Source organism: Cucurbita maxima, unplaced genomic scaffold, assembly GCF_002738345.1.
Source record: "Cucurbita maxima cultivar Rimu unplaced genomic scaffold, Cmax_1.0 Cma_Scf00021, whole genome shotgun sequence".
NCBI lineage: Eukaryota > Viridiplantae > Streptophyta > Magnoliopsida > Cucurbitales > Cucurbitaceae > Cucurbita > Cucurbita maxima.
In genome coordinates, this window is record NW_019272037.1 from 3,502,719 (window position 1) to 3,521,562 (window position 18,844).

The 18,844-nt window shown below is 33.2% G+C and overlaps 3 protein-coding genes across 4 annotated transcripts; 2 read left to right on the plus strand and 1 right to left on the minus strand.

Moving 5' to 3' along the window:
- Positions 1-11,913: 11,913 nt before the first annotated feature.
- Positions 11,914-18,765, minus strand: LOC111495041 (aspartyl protease APCB1). 2 transcript variants are annotated; one of them, XR_002720266.1, is made up of 11 exons: positions 17,913-18,765; positions 17,003-17,120; positions 16,149-16,378; positions 15,813-16,052; positions 15,334-15,487; positions 15,159-15,238; positions 14,719-14,833; positions 14,539-14,614; positions 14,160-14,371; positions 13,854-13,927; positions 11,914-12,200 (listed from the first exon to the last, which is right to left on the minus strand). XR_002720266.1 is itself a non-coding variant. In XM_023144902.1 (9 exons), exons 1-9 carry the CDS (start codon positions 18,500-18,502, stop codon positions 14,259-14,261), a joined length of 1,716 nt encoding a protein of 571 aa, XP_023000670.1. In that variant the 5' UTR covers positions 18,503-18,765; the 3' UTR covers positions 14,053-14,258. The 2 variants fall into 2 exon arrangements, 1 of the variants encoding a protein (XP_023000670.1); XM_023144902.1 differs by lacking the exons at positions 11,914-12,200; positions 13,854-13,927 and having other exon boundaries at positions 14,053-14,371.
- On the plus strand, positions 12,034-12,483 carry LOC111495733 (S-protein homolog 74-like). The gene has a single exon (XM_023145890.1). The coding sequence runs from the start codon at positions 12,034-12,036 to the stop codon at positions 12,481-12,483; it is 450 nt and encodes a 149-aa protein (XP_023001658.1).
- LOC111495042 (heavy metal-associated isoprenylated plant protein 7-like) lies at positions 13,130-14,114 on the plus strand. Its single transcript, XM_023144903.1, has 3 exons — positions 13,130-13,422; positions 13,505-13,586; positions 13,715-14,114. Exons 1-3 carry the CDS (start codon positions 13,411-13,413, stop codon positions 13,993-13,995), a joined length of 375 nt encoding a protein of 124 aa, XP_023000671.1. The 5' UTR covers positions 13,130-13,410; the 3' UTR covers positions 13,996-14,114.
- Positions 18,766-18,844: the final 79 nt, after the last annotated feature.

Genomic DNA, 18,844 nt, shown 5'->3' on the forward strand with positions numbered 1-18,844 from the left:
GCATTTAAATTTATTAATTAATAAAATGGAAATAGGACCAATGGGATTTAATTGTATAATGATAAAATATAAAATTTTATTCGTCCTCCCTCATCTAGTATGATAGTGATTTAATTGTAGTTTTTTAAATTTTAATATAGAAAATGATTCCTCGTAGTTTCAAAAATATTTGATATTCTGAGTCAAATTTTAAAAAGAAATGAGAAATATATGTATAATAAATTTATTTATTTTTAATGTGTATTTTATTTTAGGAAGAAAATAATTTATATTGTCAGTCAAATGCAGTCACTTATGAAGAATTTATTGGAAATAAATAAAATGGTCACATTATTGCAAAATCTAACAAAGTAAAGATTCAATATTTAGCTTGAATTAGAAAAAATCGAAGGGAACTATAAAATTTAATGCAAATCAGTAATAATTGAGAGGTAATATAATTAAATACTTATATGGTTGAATAATTGCATTTATTTATTTATTTATTTATTTATTTTTCTTTCCAAAATTAATTTGGGAAATGGATGTATTAATTTTACCCAATTTAAAAAAAAAAAAATTGAAAACCCCTATGAGCAAAAAAGAAAATTAATCTCTTTTTTTACTCAAATTTTATTCTCACACATTTTTTTATAAATAAAAAAATAAAAAAGAAATTATTTGAATTTAAAATTGGATAAAATGGTTGATTAAGCTGAATTTATGCAATTAAGATAAACGAGAAAACGAAATATAAGTTTGAGTAGAGGAATTTAATGCCAAAAGGTCAAAGCATTTATCTACAAGAATAAGTTATCGTAATGAAAATGATTATAAAAATTTACTGTCCATTTATTCATAGGTTTGACTAAAATTTCAAAATATTGACTTTTTGTAACATAAAAGTACAAAAATAATGGTGGCAGCGTCTAGAATTTGTAGAATAGCCACAAAATTACAGCCAAATTGCCTTACATTCCACCACATCACGACAAAATCTCCCTCAATTACCATCAAAACCTCGACTTCTTCTCAAATATGCCTCTCTTTTGTTATTCCATCTATGGCAACCAATTTACTTCACATTTAATGCCTTTTTTTTTTATTTCTTAATTCCTTTTCTTTCTTTTTTTTTAATTCCCAAATATGATTTCATTTAAAATGTCTCGTATCGATACAGATAATGAATCTCGCTTTAGTAATTTCATTGTCCTAAATACTGCATATACTATTAGTCTGAGTGGCAATAGTTTTTTTGGAACGTTATTATTTATAGAAATATAATACCGGTTACGGTTACGTTAGGCTATATTAGATTAAGTTCGTTATTGTCCTATTAATAACGTATAACGCATACAAACGAATGATTGAAACGTCATATCAATGATGGGCATTTTTCAATTTCGGTAAACGACAATTTTTATGTGAATTTTTGTATATCAAGTAGTATCTGACATGTCAACGTTATGTGTGGCCAATTGAATTATATCGAAAAAATTCAAATCTAAAACTCATTGAAGCGACCCTAATATTGATTTAGGGTTAGATATGGTTTGGGACCTACAAAAATTGGGGGAAACACTATAGTGGTCAAAAGCAAGAGGCAAGCTGAGGTGTTTGTGTTATTTTGTTATGGCCTTTCAAGTCTCCCAATAAAAGATCCTACTTTTTTTTCTTTTTTTTTTCTTTATTATTATTATTATTATTTATAAAAAAAAAAAAAAAAAAAAAAAAAAAAAACTTCTATTTGACATAATTGTCCCCAACATTGTGAGTGCGAGCAGTTGGAGAGAGACGTGTTTTTAAAAATCTTGAAAGAAAAGCTAAAAGAAAACTATATCGGCTAGCCGTATGCTCGTAGGATGAATTTGTTTAATACCATTTTTAAAATATATATTTGAGTTTATAAATATTAAAATTTTGGGGAAAATAGATTTTATACAGAAAAAGAAAGGGAGAGATATAAAACTCTAAGCCTTACCCAATGGATTGGATTCATAAATGGGCTTTTCAGCCCAAGTTGAAGTAAAATCTCGGTCCAATTCACGTCCGGGCTATTCATCCCCAAGCCCGGTCCAAATAATGAGTCCAGGCCCAATAAAAATATTTGTTCCATTTTGGCCTACCACCCGATATCTACGGGAGTATTTTAATTAACAATTTGTTAGTGAAGTAGTTATACCAATACCATACCATAATTGATAATAAAGTATATAAATATAATTTAAAATAAAGTACTATTTACCAATAATTGTTTTTCACCTTTTTTATATTTTAAATTATCAACCATAAAATTGATAGCTTGTGATAGCCCTTTCCACCTAACATATAATTTTATTCGTGGGACCATGCTGTTAGTGTGGGATAAGGTAATTATTATTTTTAATTATTTCTCAAATTTATTCTAATCATAATTCCTCAATTTATAGTCCACATACTCTAAAAATTAATTCAAACTAGCTTTAAATCCCATTTTAAAATAAAGTTTAGAAAATAAAATAAAAACTTCATTACAAATATAATTAAAAATTTAGAGATTAAAATATAATTAAATGAAAAATTGAAGGAGTAAAATGAAATTGAGGTCGTTTGGGGAAATTTTCAAGGAAATTACGTATTGGGACACCGAAATTTCGCTGGCTTAGATAAAGCGACCAAGGGATATGCCCATCCATACATGTAGTGCACTAAAGAATAACCAATGAAACAAACCCCCAGGCGTCACTACGGCATGCTCAAATTCACGCGCCAAATCCAGCCGTAAAATTCCTTACAAGCACCGGCCATCGCCGCAAGTACGTCGTCGTTTCTCGCTAAGCGCGTGAGGGTAATGACAAGCAGGTGTTGTGGGCAAAATTTTTCATGGATGACGTGAACCAAATGACGTCATAGCTTAGATTCGAAGTTTATAATCCAACGGTGGAAAACGAAGAGAGCAGCAATATAACTGATTTAAGAAGGTAGATAATTGGACACACAAGAAAATGGCCTCTCCTACAAATCTCCGACACTGAATTCAAAGATTTTGGGGTGAGAGGTGAAGAGACCTGATCTGATCTGATCGGCGCGTGGAAATGGAGAGAGAGAAGAGGAAGAAAATGTCGCCGGGAGAGAAAGAGACGAGGAAGAGCAAGAAGGCGAGGAAGGAAGAGAGAGAGGCGGAGGCGGGTGTGGAGACGGAGATGGAGGAGCCGACGACGGAGGAGGTGGAGGAGTTCTATGCCATTTTGAGGAGGATGGATGTGGCTTTACGGTACTTGAAAGGGAAGAGGGTAGTGGAAAGAAGAACGACGGCGGTGGTTTTCACCGGAGAGGGCCAGGAAAATAAGGAACTGAATTTGAATGAAGTGCCTGCTGATTCTACTAATTAATTTTGGTTACTTGTTTCCTTCCTTCATCTTATGCTCAATTGCTAATCCACTTACTGTAATCTTAATCCTAAAATCATATTTTAAATAAATAACCTAAATTTCATGTTTTTCTTCCTTCAAAATTAAATGATAAATGAAATGTAATCAAACATCTTAGATAAGCCATTGATTTTCGTATAAACTCATGGACGCAAGTGAATTATTTGCACTAACGTAACAAATCCAACATTCCACGAAGAACTGTAGTAAGACAAAGTGATTTCATCAAAGCACTTTATTCCACATAAACTTGCAAAGGAAAATTTTAGAAACCAAGACTTAAATAGAGCAACACACCAACACTCTTGTTCTAACCTAGCAAACAAACTTGTCCCGATTATTATTTTTCAACTTGTCGTGAGTGAAGTACATCCGTTTCACTTAAAAGTTATACATTGGCTAATTTAGAGAATGATCTTGAGTTTATAAACAAATAATACTCTCTCTATTGGATTGAAAACTTAGGCTCAGAGTGGACAATATCATAAGTTTGTGGAAAGTCATGTTTGTCTAACAAAATGGACCAAAAGAACCTATTAGATTTTAGCCGGGTTTGAATTCGTACGACATGAGAATCAATTTATTTTTTAATTGAAAGTTAGGCATTAACATTAATTTCTTATTCAAACTTAAATCCCAAAACTTATATTAAAAAAAGACTTCAAATCCCAGGGTTGCAGTCAGGAAATTTTCCACCGTTTAAATTTAAATAAAAGAAGCAACTTGTCATTATTTATTTATTTATTTATTATTATTATTTCGAAGAACTTAAACCAATATTCCATAAACTATAGACAGCCAATTTTTCATTTTTTATTTTTTAATGTCAATAATTTCCCGTAACCTTAAAACATACGTTGACTACGAGCGATGTTTATTTAATAGTCAAATATATATTTTTTTGTTTAAATTAAAGAAACTATTGACTACAAAAGTAATGAGGTCAACTCAAATCAATCCCGATGAAATTAGAAAGGGTATTATTGTCAAAATGCCATGAGATCTTTACAAATGACTAATTAATCTATAAAGGCAGCCGATCAAGTAAAATAAAAAAGATGGGAAATGGCATTAAAAAATATTAATATTGTGGACCGTATAAAGCAAGGAAAAGAAACAAATGGGTCAAAATAAAAAAATATATATTTCTCAACCCATTTTCCATTATTAATATAATATATAAAAGTTAAATTACAAATTTAACCTTAAGATAATTTAAATAATAATAATAATAAGAGGGGAGATTAAGTAGTATATAGAGACTAATTCATAAGTCGCATATTTCAACCAAATTCGAATATTTCAATATTTGAAATTTGGGACTTTGAAAATGTGTTTCATATTCTCCAAGTGGGAGCGTTGGATTATTTTTTGTTTTCAAATGGTTGGTTATAGTAAGGATTTGAATATTAGTTTTAGGTATTTTACCATACGATAAATTCATTTCATTTAATTAAATAAAATATAAATGCGTGTTAATTTTTGTATTAATTAAATTTTAAAAATTAATTAATTCAATTAAATAAAAAAATAATACATGGTAGTAAGTATTAATAATGAAAATTCAAAGATAAATATGTAAAATACTAATTTATGAGCTAAATGAAAATAAAATAAAAAATTAAAAGTAAATATGTAACCTTAATTATAATATTTAAAAATGAAACAAAGAGTATAATTTAAGGGCTTTTCTTTTTGTTGTTATCTCTATGTTTAATCTTTGCCACATCTTTATTTTTTTTTTCCTCGTTTTCTTTTTTAAAACGTGTTTCAGAATTAAAAAATAAAAATAAAAATAAAAAGTAGTGGTTGAGGAATAAATCGTCAAAACATGGAATTCAATCTTTGCTTTTCTACCAAACTTTTTTTTTTTTTAATTATTTTGTAATGAATTTCTTATTCGCCCAATTATAAATTGATATTAAAAAAAAAAAAAACATAAGAATAAATTTACATTTTTCTCCTTGGCTTTACATAAATTTAAACTACTACTCATCATATTTTAATGCTTTTAATGTGAGAATGAGACATGGAATTTTTTTATCAATATTTTTGTAAATTCAAGTATATTTATGGAGGGAAAAAAATAAAGACATTATTATTATTACTATTATTTTTAGAAGATTAAAAAGGATAAGATAAAAGAAAATCTTTAAATAGATGCCAAATTTTGTTTCTTTTATATCCCAAAAATAAAAAATTATTGAACCTAATTTGGTTAGGTAGTGAAACCAATTTCTTCTTCTTAATAAGTTACCCAACCCATTTTAAATGTTTTATCGATAAGTATTTCGAACGTTTTAAAAAAGTAAAACTAGAAAAATCAATATCTTATTATTATAAAGAAATATCATGTAGTATAGAATTGGTTTTTTTAATTTTAATATTTTATTAAAAAAATTCCAATAATGGCTAAAAAAATAATAAAAAAATTCTAAAATTGAAATCTGTTTTTTTTTTTTTTTTTTTTTTTTTTTTAATTTAAAATTTTGTTTTTAATGAAAACTGGTGGTTTTAAATATGATATTTAAGAAAATAAATATAGTATTAGAAGATGGGATAGATGTGGCATTTTATGAAAGTTGCGTACTCCACGAGATAAGCGAGACGGCTGCTTTAGTTATTTGAAAATGACATCCCTGGAAAAATCTTGTGTGATTTTTTAAATTTTTTTTCTAATATAATTATATTCTCCCCAATTATCCAATTAATTAATATTTTATTTATCAATCACGTATTCAATTAATTTTGCTTCGTTAAATTATAAATTTTACATTAAAAGATGAAATTTATTAAGCTTTTAAATAATATTATTTATATTCAAGACGTCAAAAACTAATAAAATTGACATAGTTCAAGTTGTTACACATTTATTAGGGGAGGTTTTCACGCCTTTACAAATAATGTTTCGTTTTCTTTTCCAATCGACGTGAGATTCTCACATTCTACCATTTTAGACCGCTAGTATACCATCATGTGTCTGATTCTAATATTATTTGTTTTTGTCCATTATATATAGTCTTCGGCCTTACAATTTTAAAATGCATCTACTCATGTATCTATGTATATGAAATTCTTTTTATTTAATTATTTTTAAAATTTGGTAAGGTGGGATTTTTCGATTCTCTTTCGGGAAGTTTCACGTTATTTTCCGGGTACACAAAACTATGCATAATCGTGGCATAAATATAAATTTACACGTCAACATTTTAACCACGTTTTTAAAAAATTAATTTGTTTTTATTATGAAAATCTTGATCTTTCTTTGAATTTATTTAAAAGAAAATGAACCAAAAGCTATAGTTTCATGTACCTCCTCATCCAATTTGGATTAGCTCACCATCTAACTCCTAAAATATTATAACTACAATAATGCTATACATATATGATCTAATAAATAAACTTATATATATATATATATATATATATATATATATTCATCAAATTATTAAGTAGGGTGACGTGTATTTAAACCATTTCTAATTTCTTGTCTTTTGTTTTGTTCTGTTGTGGGTACAATTATTTAAATTATTATTAAATATTTTTGCATTTGTTTTTATTTGATAAAGTCCTGTTTTAATGTGATTTAATTTTTTTATATTTATTTTATGTTGGCTTCATTCTAACATTTGTTAAATAAATACTTAACTTTATTTATTTTTTAAAATATTAGTAAAAAAATAGATAATAAAACATACAAGTGTATATGTAAAAGTAGAATTTACCAACTTAATTTTGAGGATGTATGTTTTTAATTAAACCTAAAAAATTATCCTTCTAAAATCTTAAATTACCTACACTTGTCCTTAGGTTTTAAATATATTAATTTTCACGTAATATTCAATTAATTAGTAGTTAATGTTAATGCCTTGGTCCGAAAGACACATCACATCACTTTAACAAAATTAAATTGATGCAAACATTAATATAAGTTTTTTTTTTTTTTGTTTAAAATAAAAAATAAAATATTAAAAGTAATAAAAAGTACTCAATACTTCAAACTTTGAAATTTCAATAATACTATTTATTTTTAAAAATTACAAACAATACACTTGAACGTAAAAAAAAAAAAAAAAATATCTGAGAGGGCTTGGGTTGTGGGTCGTGTCATAAAGCACAACATAGAACATGATGGACACGCGTCACGTGACGGTGCCTTCACCTCACCGCTACCACGTGATCTCTCACACCCAACCTGTCAGTTTTTTCTCTCCTTTTCCTTTTTTTTTGTAGAATTTAATAAATGCAGAAATAAGGGCCCACAGATTAATCCCCCGCCGGAAGATCCGGCCTGGTAGTTTGGTAAGGCGGTTTGTTGGAAATTGGCGAGGGTGCCGTGTGGAGGGCAGTGAGGCCGGAGTAGGACCACGTGGCGAGAAGCGTATGATGTGGCACCGTGCATGTAGCAGCGCCTACTTATTCCTCCTCCACCTCCATCTCAGACCGCTTTGGGATCCGCTAAACTGCATTTCGCCACAGTACTTCTCCCCTTGCTCCGCCATTCCGCCCCCCACAGTAATCATTGCTCCTTTTCTATTTCCACAATTTTTTGGTCATTTTTATAAATTAAAACTTTTTTTTATTTATTATGTGTACTTTTAATTTTGTGCATTAAAAGACATGATTCGCTAATTGTATTTTAATGAATAAAAGAAATTAAAAAAATATTAAAAGATGGCTAAATTGTCTGCATGATGTGTACCTTTGATACAACCTTTCCTACTATCTACCTTTATTTATTACCTAATAATATCAACGAAAATATACAAATCCAGTTGATGACAAGAAGAATAAATATGAGCCGTTGGATTGCCGTTCACGGATGGGGAAGTGTGGCACGGCAATCCAACGGGAGATAACGATCGTTACCATTATTAGTTTTTTATAAGGCGGCGTAATTGGTTCCCGTCAACGGCATCCGTTTGCGTCCACTATAAATAAAATAATATTTTCTGCAAAAAAAATCGTATTTATATTTTCTATCCATTTTAAATAAATAATTAATAATTTTTTCAAAATCTGACCATAATTAATTACTTACTTTAAATCTTCTTGAATACTTTTCAGATTATTTTGTAATTCTAAAATATGGTGCATGCCTGACGCGAAAGCACCTTATTTATTTCCGTCCTTTTCATCCTTTCTTTTATTTATTATTCTGTTTACCGCCCCTATTTTCGTTTTAAGGTGACACTTGTACGTAAACCAATTTTATTTAATATTTCACACGTCATTAAATAATTATTTAAATTTCAAATAAAAAATTGAGGAGATTGAAGCCGAAATAAAGAATGGTGTAAAGGAATTGCGAAGGACGGGTAGAGCATGGAAGGGGCGATGCGGAGTCCGGTTCAACGCCGAGCCCAACGATGCAATTATTTTGTTTAAAAGAGAAAAAGAAAAAAAAGAAAAAAAAGGCGAAATTCAATGCCAAGTCTGTGGGCCCCGGAACGGACTTCAAAGCTTTGATTCAAATTTAGTTAAATGAGAAAGCAAAACCAAATATAAATAAATAAATAAATAAATAAAAAGAAGAAAATAGAAAAAGAGGAGGAGAATCATTAAAAACAAAGACAGTGGATAAAATTGGAAAAAGAAGAAAAAAAGGGGAGGAAAAGTGGAACAAGAGGACTGAGAATGGGGTTTCTAAACCCTCTCTTTATCCGCCACGTGTCCTTGTCTCTTTCTTCCCCATCAAACCCTACCTTTCAAATTCCAATGCCCCCATTTCCCCTCTTTTTAATCCTCCCTCCCTTCCCTCCCCCTTCACGCACCACTCCCTTCTCTCTCTCTCTCTCTCTCTCCTTCCATGGAAGATTTCACCGATAACAAAAAGCGACTTCTCAGCGAGTTCGATGACTCACTAGCCGATTCGGCTGAGTCCAAGCTCAGACGACTCGACTCACCGGATTTCACTTCTCTCAACCCATGCTCCAAGGGGAACTGGAATGTTGTTCAAGATTTAGAATCCGTCGCTGATTTCACTATTAATCTCTCGGAATCTCACGACATTCAAGATGACTTACTCAACATCCTTGAAGATTCCGACGTCGTACTAGAGCGTGATGAAAGTATTGAAGGCCTTGAACTTGACTCTTTCATTAGAAGCTTCGAGGAGGAGATTCAAGCACTACCTTTGGTCAAAACGCCGTGTCATCAGAATGAGACTCCTCAGGTGGAGCTTGGTTACCTTTACGGTGCGTCGGATGATGAGCTTGGTCTGCCGCCGACGGGAGGTTTGAGTACTGATGGGAAGAGGATGGAGGCCATTGATTTTATGCCTGCCTCTTCTTCTCCTCCTGGTGTGTTTGAGTTGGATGGGAACGCAGGGTTTCAAGATGAGATTCCGTGTTACGACTTGTTCGAGATTGGAATGGGGTTCTCCTCCGGCGCGGCGGAGGAGAATGGGTCGGGCGGGGAGTTCGTTGCATTGGGCGGTTTGTTTGATTATTCGGACGTGCCGTTTCGGCCGGAGTCATTGTCGGCTTTGTAAAGACGGTTTCGAGTGGGGGTCGTGGTTTTGGGGGTCTTTTTAGTGGTGGTCGGACCGACGTCGTTTCAAGTTTTTAGGTTGTAAATTTGAAAGAACTAAAACACTAATTTTACAATAGAAATGCCAAATTTCAAAAAACATAAAAAGTATTTTTATTTTTTATTTTTTTAATATAGCGTTTTTTTATTTTTACCGCGGTAAAATAGGAATCCTGTTAACCTGTCGGTACTATTATTCTCTCTCTCTCTTGTTTTTTTATCTTTATCGATTGGTAAGGGTAGTTTGGGAAATCAACAGAATTTTAATATTTAACTAAATCAAAATATCTTAAACAAAATTAATTTTTATGTTAATTTAAAATTCCTAAATTCTCAAATCTCACATTTGTAGTTTAATTAGTCGGAACAGATTATAAAAGTTTTTACCTATAAATCTATATAATGAATTTAATAATATTATACATATGTGTTTAAATAAAATATGATTATAGTAGTGACGTCAATATTGAGGCCAGCAAAACTTCATTCTAAAATATTAAACCGTATTTTATCATTATTTTCTTGATTTTTTTTTCATTCTAAAATTCCAACTAGAATAGCACACTTTTTTTTAACTAATTGTAGTTAAAATTTTATTTACAGCACACTTTTAACTAACTGTAGTTAAAATTTAACTACGGCCTCAGTTTAGGTATATGTATTTATATATATGAGGTAGAATTCAAATACATTTGTAAAAAAGATTGAGCAATCTTCGATAGAAAAAAAATGGGGTCTCTAAGCATGTTCTGTTTGGTTGTGTTGGTTGCTTTGACATCGAATAATATGATGAAGTTTTGTTTTGCAGAATCTAAGCTACAATTACCGTTCGTCAAATGGGAAGTGAATATTTTAAATGAGATGACTGCTTCAACTCTAAATGTTCATTGCAAGTCAAAAGATGACGATCTAGGCGAACATGTACTCCACGTTAAAGATAATTACAACTGGAGCTTTAAAGAAAATTTTTGGATTACAACGTTGTTTTGGTGTCATTTTAGCAGCAAATATGGACAAGTTAGTGGTGATGTTTTTTGGACAGCCAAATGGGATTGGTTTAATGAACAATGTGCTCATCATAATTGCATTTGGACATGTCGAGACGAAGGTATTTACATGTATTTTGAATCTCTCAAAGCCTTCCAGTTAATGTATAATTGGAATAATGCGTTCGAGTTAATGTAATAAATAATTTTATGAATAAAAATTATCGTCATCTTTCCCGAGGTTAAATATTCAATTCTATACAAATTTGATTTTCAAAATTTTAAAATTTCAATAATGTCCTCAAAGTAATTAGTTAGGATAGGCACTATCATGGATGCATGGATCTGGTAATGCAATGTAAGTCACACAGCCAATAACTCCAACATGGCGCCAATAAACATGTACAAATCTACGCCAAGCTTACGAGAGTTATTTTTGGTTGGGGACCACATCATTCGTAAGTATAGTACAAAAAATTCTTGGTTTGAAAAACGTGTGATTACAACACAATTTCGTTCAAATTAATAATGCATTAGTAATAGTCTCACCAGACATTATGCATACATACATTTAAATAAACAAGGTAACAAAGCCATTTGGGAATGTCTGTTCTTATTGTTTCATTCATAGTCCTTTACAATTTTGAAATTTCAATCAATAAATAGAGCAATATCAAAATAACCTTCCCAGATCCTGCATAAAATAAAGTAACAAACATAATATTTCATGGTAGGATGGACCAATTCGTGAATAAGCTGGTGTGATAATGAATGTAAGGTCAAACATTCCTCTCTTTCATCTTTATTGAAATAAAAAGCATAGGTTACAAAAATAAATTCTTAATATTTTAGCTAATTTTGTTGCACGTAAATAATGAATGGTGGACATTTATTTAAACTTAACATGGGTAATTAATAATCATAAATAGTTGAACGTAGAAATGAAAGTAACCAATAAAATACAAAATCCGTTACTAAAAGAGAGAGCAGCTAAGGAGTGGTCTAAATAGGTGAGAAAATTAAGGAGAAACATGCCATTATAGCAACTCAATTTGGGTATATATAAAACAAAACAAACAAGGGTTTTGTCAAAAAGGGAAAAAGAAAGTGACCAAACTCCATAGAAAATGGAGTCTGTAAACCCATTATGTTTCATTTTATTGCTGGGTTTGGGATCAAACATGCTTATGAAGCCATGCTTTGCACAACCTACAGAATCCAAGGTACAGCTTCCATTTTCTCGATGGCAAGTGACCATTTATAATCATATGATCGATTCAACTTTGATGGTTCACTGCAAATCAAAGGACAACGATTTGGGCAGGCATGAGATCAAGCAAGGGGATAACTACTTCTTGAAGTTCAAAGAAAATATTTGGCAAACCACACAGTTTTGGTGCCATTTTAGCAGCAAATATGGACAGGTTACTGGTGATGTTTTCTGGCCGGAAGAAGGAAGCCGGCTTAGCGATGAATGTAATGATCATAACTGTGTTTGGTCTGCTCAAGACGGTGGGATTTTCTTATTGCGTGGTTCTATCAATTCCTATCAGTTAGCCTACCCTTGGAAGAAATGATGTAAATCCCACTTTTATTTCCAGTCATTTCAACCCAAAATAATAATGAAATTATAATGAAATTTGTAATTCTTTCCATAATTTCTTCCTCTCTCGAATTTGTGTCTAATCTTCGCACATTGAAAATGATTCTTAAAGTCGCATCATCTTCAAGTTTAGTGCAAGGAAGAATAAAATACATTCAGAATCTTAACAACAGGGTTTGATGCTAAGGAAAACAAGACTTTGACATTTGTTTGAGCTTTCTACTTTGTCTACGTTTGTTAAATTTGGCTTTGTCAAGGTTTGAATTTGTGTTAGTTCAGTTATCGCTTGATGAAGGATCAAACAATTGATCTTTAGAAAGATAATTGGTGCCTTGAGACATTCGCTATGCTCGGATGGACAAAGGTTTATAAGATTATGCTGCCTTAACTTGGGATAAGTTAGAACACTTACCAAAGGAAGTTCGATTACACAACTCTAAAGATTTGGAATATTCCTTCATATAAAGCAAAAGACGGATGTTTTCTAAATGGTTGCTGCCATGGCTTGCTACCTTTAATGTATTTTTGAAGGAGAAGCATAGACTTATGGTGTGGAAAAGAATAATGGCTTTCTGGCTAAAGGAAGGATACCTTCTTTTTCTCCATAGAAAAAACATGAAGGGAGAAGCAAAGCTAAAAAAGCCAAGAATAACGAACAACCAACGCACCACAATGCGGAATCAGGTTCCAAATATTAATACCAATAATATTGTTGTTATTATTCAATGTTTTGATATTCTCTCGCCAATCAATACCATCGTTAAACCCAGATTTTGAAGTCCATCCCTTTCAAGTTTTGGGAGAAACCCATCAGTTTTTCTCTCTGCCTCTGTGTTTAAGCATCATAGGGGTTTAGATTCCTGGAGAAAGGTTCTGTTTTTTTTTTTTTGTCAGTGATTTAATGACTGGAAAGGCAAGTTCAATCTTACCCAACTTTTTCCATTCTTCTTCTTCATTGGCAATATTGAACTGTTTTCCCTTGACAACTATGGCAGTTTTTCTGGATGGTTTTGAGGATTCACATGGACTGTAATGGATGTTACAGGAAAGTAAGAAGAGCTCTTCTCAGTATAAAAGGTGAAATCTCTCTCTTTTTATCTCTTTTTCTCTAGAGAAATTAATATGGCTGACTATTTTCTCTCTGTCTCTCTTCAATGGATTCTATTCGGTAACTTATGACATGTAAATCCTTGTCTTCTTGATAGAGTTGGAGGACCATTTGATAGAACAAAAGCAGTGCAGGGTAAGCGTTTGTGGAAAGTTTAGCCCTCAAGATATAGCAATCAAAATAAGGAAGAAGACCAACCGCAGAGTAGAGATATTGGAGATTCAAGAGTGTGATACCTTCACTGAAAACAATGATATCCAAGGACCCTTCATCATCAATGCCTGGAAATGCCAATCCAACTATGACCAAGCTGAAATTTGTTGTAAGCATGAAGGTAACAAAGAAGAAAAGGAAGAATTAGCTTCGTCTATAACATAAACTGTTCTTCATCTTTCATATTATTTTGCCATTTTTATGTGTCACACATGCAAATTACTTCATAAAACCATATGCATTTAGTTGTTTACCAGTCGAATAACATATAGTTGATCATGTAAGAATTAAGCAGTCCAGTGCTTATAGACGTTATTTGGAAAACTTACTATTTTATTCACAAATGAGCAATTCGTATTCATAGACAGAACAATCTAGGCATGCCATGTAACAATGACTACGTAGTTTATCTGTAGACTGACAGTGTATCAAAAGAGCGGGAGGCGTTTCATTCTTCTCGGATTGTGACAGTCGGATGAAGTCCATCCAATCCTGTTATTCACGTTGTCGTAAACGACCAACTTCCCACGCAATGCGTTGTCTGAAAGATAAAACCACGAAGTATAAATTTGAGTTCAGGAAAGTTTAAAATGATGCTTGAGTTGATTTTCTCAGTTATGTCAAACAGACTCTTGCAATGTTGAAAACTCTCATGAGGTAGCATAGATAAAGTCATACAAATTCTTGAACTTTCTAAACTGTTTTTACCTCCAAGAATGGTTGTGGACCCATCATCATGTACCTGGCTTCCATCAAGAATTCCCAAGCATACATTTCCTTCTTTCTGCAGAACACGGAGTCGTTACTCCACAATATTTATAAACATGCATATAACAGCAGGAGAAATATGTCTACTATTTTTTTTTTATAGGAAATAAATAGACTTACATTGATGACTAAATAATTCTCTGGAGGAATCTCAAGTTTCGTGGACACAATCCAAAATCTGCTCTCGAACTGAAGCGTTAAAGGCTTGAAGAACTTCTTGACATCTTTAACAGATCTGCAGGCGTTCACACAAAATTTGGGTTCCAGCAATAGTGGAGAGCTAAGGAAATGTGTTACTCCCAAGAATTTGTCTTTTTTTTTTTAAGCTAGAAACTTGTCGCCAGTTTTTCCTTTATTTCTCCTCCTATCTAATTGTTCATCAAGGTGTTTTAGAAACAGAAGAAAATAAGCAAAGTTTTCAAGTACAAGGAATCCATATTGATGAAGTAATTGATCAGTCATACGAAAAGATGTAAGAGAAAATTTTAAGAAGTAAATGCTATCCATGTCAATTACGCAATCTTACTCTATCGAAGAATGACGTCATATCTGTCTTATACCTGATAGAAGATTCAGTTCTCCAACAAATGATATCTGATGAATCTTGAACAATAAGCCCAAACGCTGAGAGTTCTTCAAGCTGCAGAGGAATGGAGGTTCTTAATCATCAGATACATTTTTTTTCACAGAAACGAGAAGGAAGTTCACTCTGGCCCACTATGCCTTGAAACTTACAGATGCAACCAATTGAGAATATGCTTCTTTTGTGAAGTAGGTGTAGGAGCTGCCACTATCGAAAACTACTCGTCCACGGTTGCTACCCCAAGTATCAAAACTCAGTGGGCTGCTTCCATAATCTATCCTCACAACCTTTGTTTGATAAAAATCCCTGACATTATAAAATTGAAGTGGTTAAAGATCAATGAAGTACAACGAATTAAATGTACAATGTTGAATTCTTTGGCAGCGAACCATGTCATGCTCGATTGGCATGCTTTTATGAGAAGGACAAAGTTGTTTGGTATCTTTGTTTTTCTGCTGTTTTATGGGGCATTTGGCAAGAGAGATATGAGAACTTTTAGAGGAGTTGAAGGGTCTGATCTCTAGTTGAATTTAAGGTCAACTTTTATTTTCATCTTAAAAAAATTAGTTGGAAGAAGAATCTTGTCGAGTAAGACAAATTTACACCCATAACAGGTGTAATCCATACTCACATGGAAGGGCTGTCAAGCATGGCAACCCATGCCATCCCCCACTGTGGCACAAAATCATCACCTAGAAACATATATCCACCACTTGCTGGATCACCGGTAAGACAGTGACCTACCACATTGTTTATGATCCCTTGACTCGCCAACTGGGAAGGTAAGCTAACTTTAGCCCTGCTTAGTCCTAGAATGCCATCAGTCTTCGACAAAGTGTTCAATAGCACGCCTTGCTGATCATATGCACACCTTGTAACCAAACAAACTAGAGAAATTTAGAAATGGACATTAGAACTAAAACTTGGATAGTCTATACTACAGAGGAACAAGGAGAACAAATTATACCCGAAAATCGCGTTCAACTTGGTCAATGATCCATTGGAGAACTTTAAGGTAAACTCATCTTTAACAAGAACCCCTAGAGAGGAGCTCTGGTCAGCATATTGAATCTCGTAGTCACACTGATGGCAGGTTGCACACTGATCGCCATTATAATTTCTTTGAACTTCCATGCACAAAGAGTCCTTGAAAGATACAACGTTCTCTCTTTTTGGCTTGTATAACGGACTTCTTCCCTACATTAACTATATCATTAGATTAATGTTTTGTCATCTTCCACAAAGTCTTGTAACCTACGATGGTTGGTTGCTCAATAAAATGTTGCAATAAATATTGATGGATGAGTGCCTCGTACTGATAAGAAAATAAAATGTTTGTGTTTATAACTTAGTTCGTATTATATTGCCCAATCTCTCTGAATATTCTATAAGATCAAACTTTGATTATCCTTCAAGTTGGTTCAGCTGGTGCTATTCGACCCACTAAAAATTTTCAGTATCCAATTGTGAATTTATTTGTCTTTTTCTTCCTTTTCCTTCATCTTCCCTTAACATTCTAGAATTCAATCAAACTACAACTCATAAAATAGTTCCATTGAAGACCATCAAACAACATTCCATTACTCATTTGAACAAAAAAGGTGAGATCCTACATCAGTTGGGGAGGAGAACGAAACATTCTTATAAGAGTGTGGAAACCTCTCCCTAGTGTGAAGGAATCCCCATACAAGAACCAGGTAAGATCTTGTGTGAAGAAAGAATGTTGTAAAAAAAGAAGTTATAATAGTGGCTTCATACAATGAAATATAGCAAATTAATATGTAAAACAAGAACGAAAATTCAATAACATTAGGAGATTACCTTGCCACAACTGGTGCAAGGAGCGTCACACTGAACCCATGTCAAGTCGCTCCCAGTATCAATGTCGAGGAAGTAAGGTCTCGGTGGCTCTCCAACCATGATGTAAGTATAATACAACCTATAGGTTGTCGAAAATCCATGTTAGTGCAAGTAATGGCATCTTCATGACAAACCCTGTATGCAGTCTACACAGAATGCTCAAATGCACAAGCTTAAACATTCTAATTTATAGTTAAAACCAGTAGAACCATCTCTGAATATGACTTGTGCTACATAATTTCTATGGCCATTCAAAGTGGCATATGTTGGATGATGAAAGTCCCACATCGGTTAATTTAGGGAATGGTCATGGGTTTATAATCTAAGAATACACTCTTCATTGGTATGAGGCCTTTTGGGGAAGCCCAAAGCAAAGTCATGAGAGTTTACGCTCAAAGTGGACAATATCATACCATTGTGGAGAGTCGTGTTCGTCTAACATGGTATCAGAGCCATGCCCTAAACTTAGCCGTGCCAATAGATTGGCAAATCCTTAAATGTCGAACAAAGGACTCCAAAAGGAGTCAAGCCTCCTCGAAGGTACGAAGGCAGTCAAAAATGACTAAGACTCCAAAGGAGTCGAGCCTCGATTAAGGGGAGGCGTGCTTTGTTCGAGGGGAGGTGTTGGATGATGAAAGTCCCACATCGGCTAATTTAGGGAATGATCATGGGTTTATAAGTGAGGAATACTAACTCCATTGGTATGAGGCCTTTTGGGGAAGCCCAAAGCAAAGCCATGAGAGCTTACGCTCAAAGTGGACAATATCATACCATTGTGGAGAGTCGTGTTCGTCTAACAGCATAAACCCACATAACCATTTTAAAGTCAATGAAAAAGTTGGAGCTGGTATGAGCAAAGAGAAATACATACCCATCTGGATAAATATCTCCACGAACAGGAAAAACGGCTGAAGAATCAGATTTTAAAGTGGAAGAAATCAATTTGGTAGGCTTCGGAACTCCAAGTTCATCATTGAAAGCTGCACTCAGAGCATCCTTATTTAGGCCTTTAGTCCTGCCCAACTTAAGCTGGAAATCACTGTTGTCACCCAACTCCGATTGGAAATAAAGGGGAAACAACAAGGAAGTACGGCGATCATCATCATTCTTCTCGGAACTACGAAGTTCCTGAAGGGTCTCCGGAAAACTGGAAGAATAAAGATAAATAGCAACGAGGGCAATGCTTAATAAGACGACGAGCTTTCTAGGAGTACCAGCAAAAAGCTCCCTCGACAAAGGAATACTTCGCTGATTAGAAGGGGTCTGAATCGGAAGATCCGGTGGGAGAGTCAAATGGTTGCTGTTGGGTTCTTGTTCTTCTTGACCAACGGCAACGGATTCGCGGGGAGGTTCCGAGAAGTCGTCGGTGAGTGTAAAAGCAGTGATGGATTTACCCACCGACGGATTGTCCGGTGGCGGAAGAGTGATTATGACGACCCCTTTAATCTTATCGGACTCCATCTTCAACCACCGAGGAGCTACAGGAGTTCCAAATGAGAGAAGCGATTGTGGAATCCGCTTGTTACATGGATAATCTCTCCATGTTTGAAGTCCTCAAAGTCAAATTGTGAACATAAATCAATGGATTGGGATTGGGGTTAGCAGAAAGTCCACGATGGGAAGGATCTCGGAAGCTTACATGTTGAACAAGGCCAGAGTCAGGATCAGGATCAGCGTGGGCCATCGTTACCGGGGTCTTCAGATGATCAACGCGGGGAATGCACGCACCAGTGAAAACCAAATTTCTTTATCCACTTTTTTGTGGATTCTTTAATGATTTATTAAAATCATTTTTTGTGTTAA

Coding starts and splice junctions, on each gene's coding strand:
- LOC111495733 (XM_023145890.1), top strand. CDS start 12,034: ATGGAGTCTGTAAACCCATTATGTTTCATTTTATTGCTGGGTTTGGGA.
- LOC111495041 (XM_023144902.1), bottom strand. CDS start 18,502: ATGGAGTCCGATAAGATTAAAGGGGTCGTCATAATCACTCTTCCGCCA. Junction 16,053..16,148: donor AAGTTGAACGCGATTTTCGG/GTATAATTTGTT, acceptor TTTGGTTACAAG/GTGTGCATATGATCAGCAAG. Junction 14,615..14,718: donor AGAATTATTTAGTCATCAAT/GTAAGTCTATTT, acceptor CGTGTTCTGCAG/AAAGAAGGAAATGTATGCTT.
- LOC111495042 (XM_023144903.1), top strand. Junction 13,587..13,714: donor AGCTCTTCTCAGTATAAAAG/GTGAAATCTCTC, acceptor TCTTCTTGATAG/AGTTGGAGGACCATTTGATA.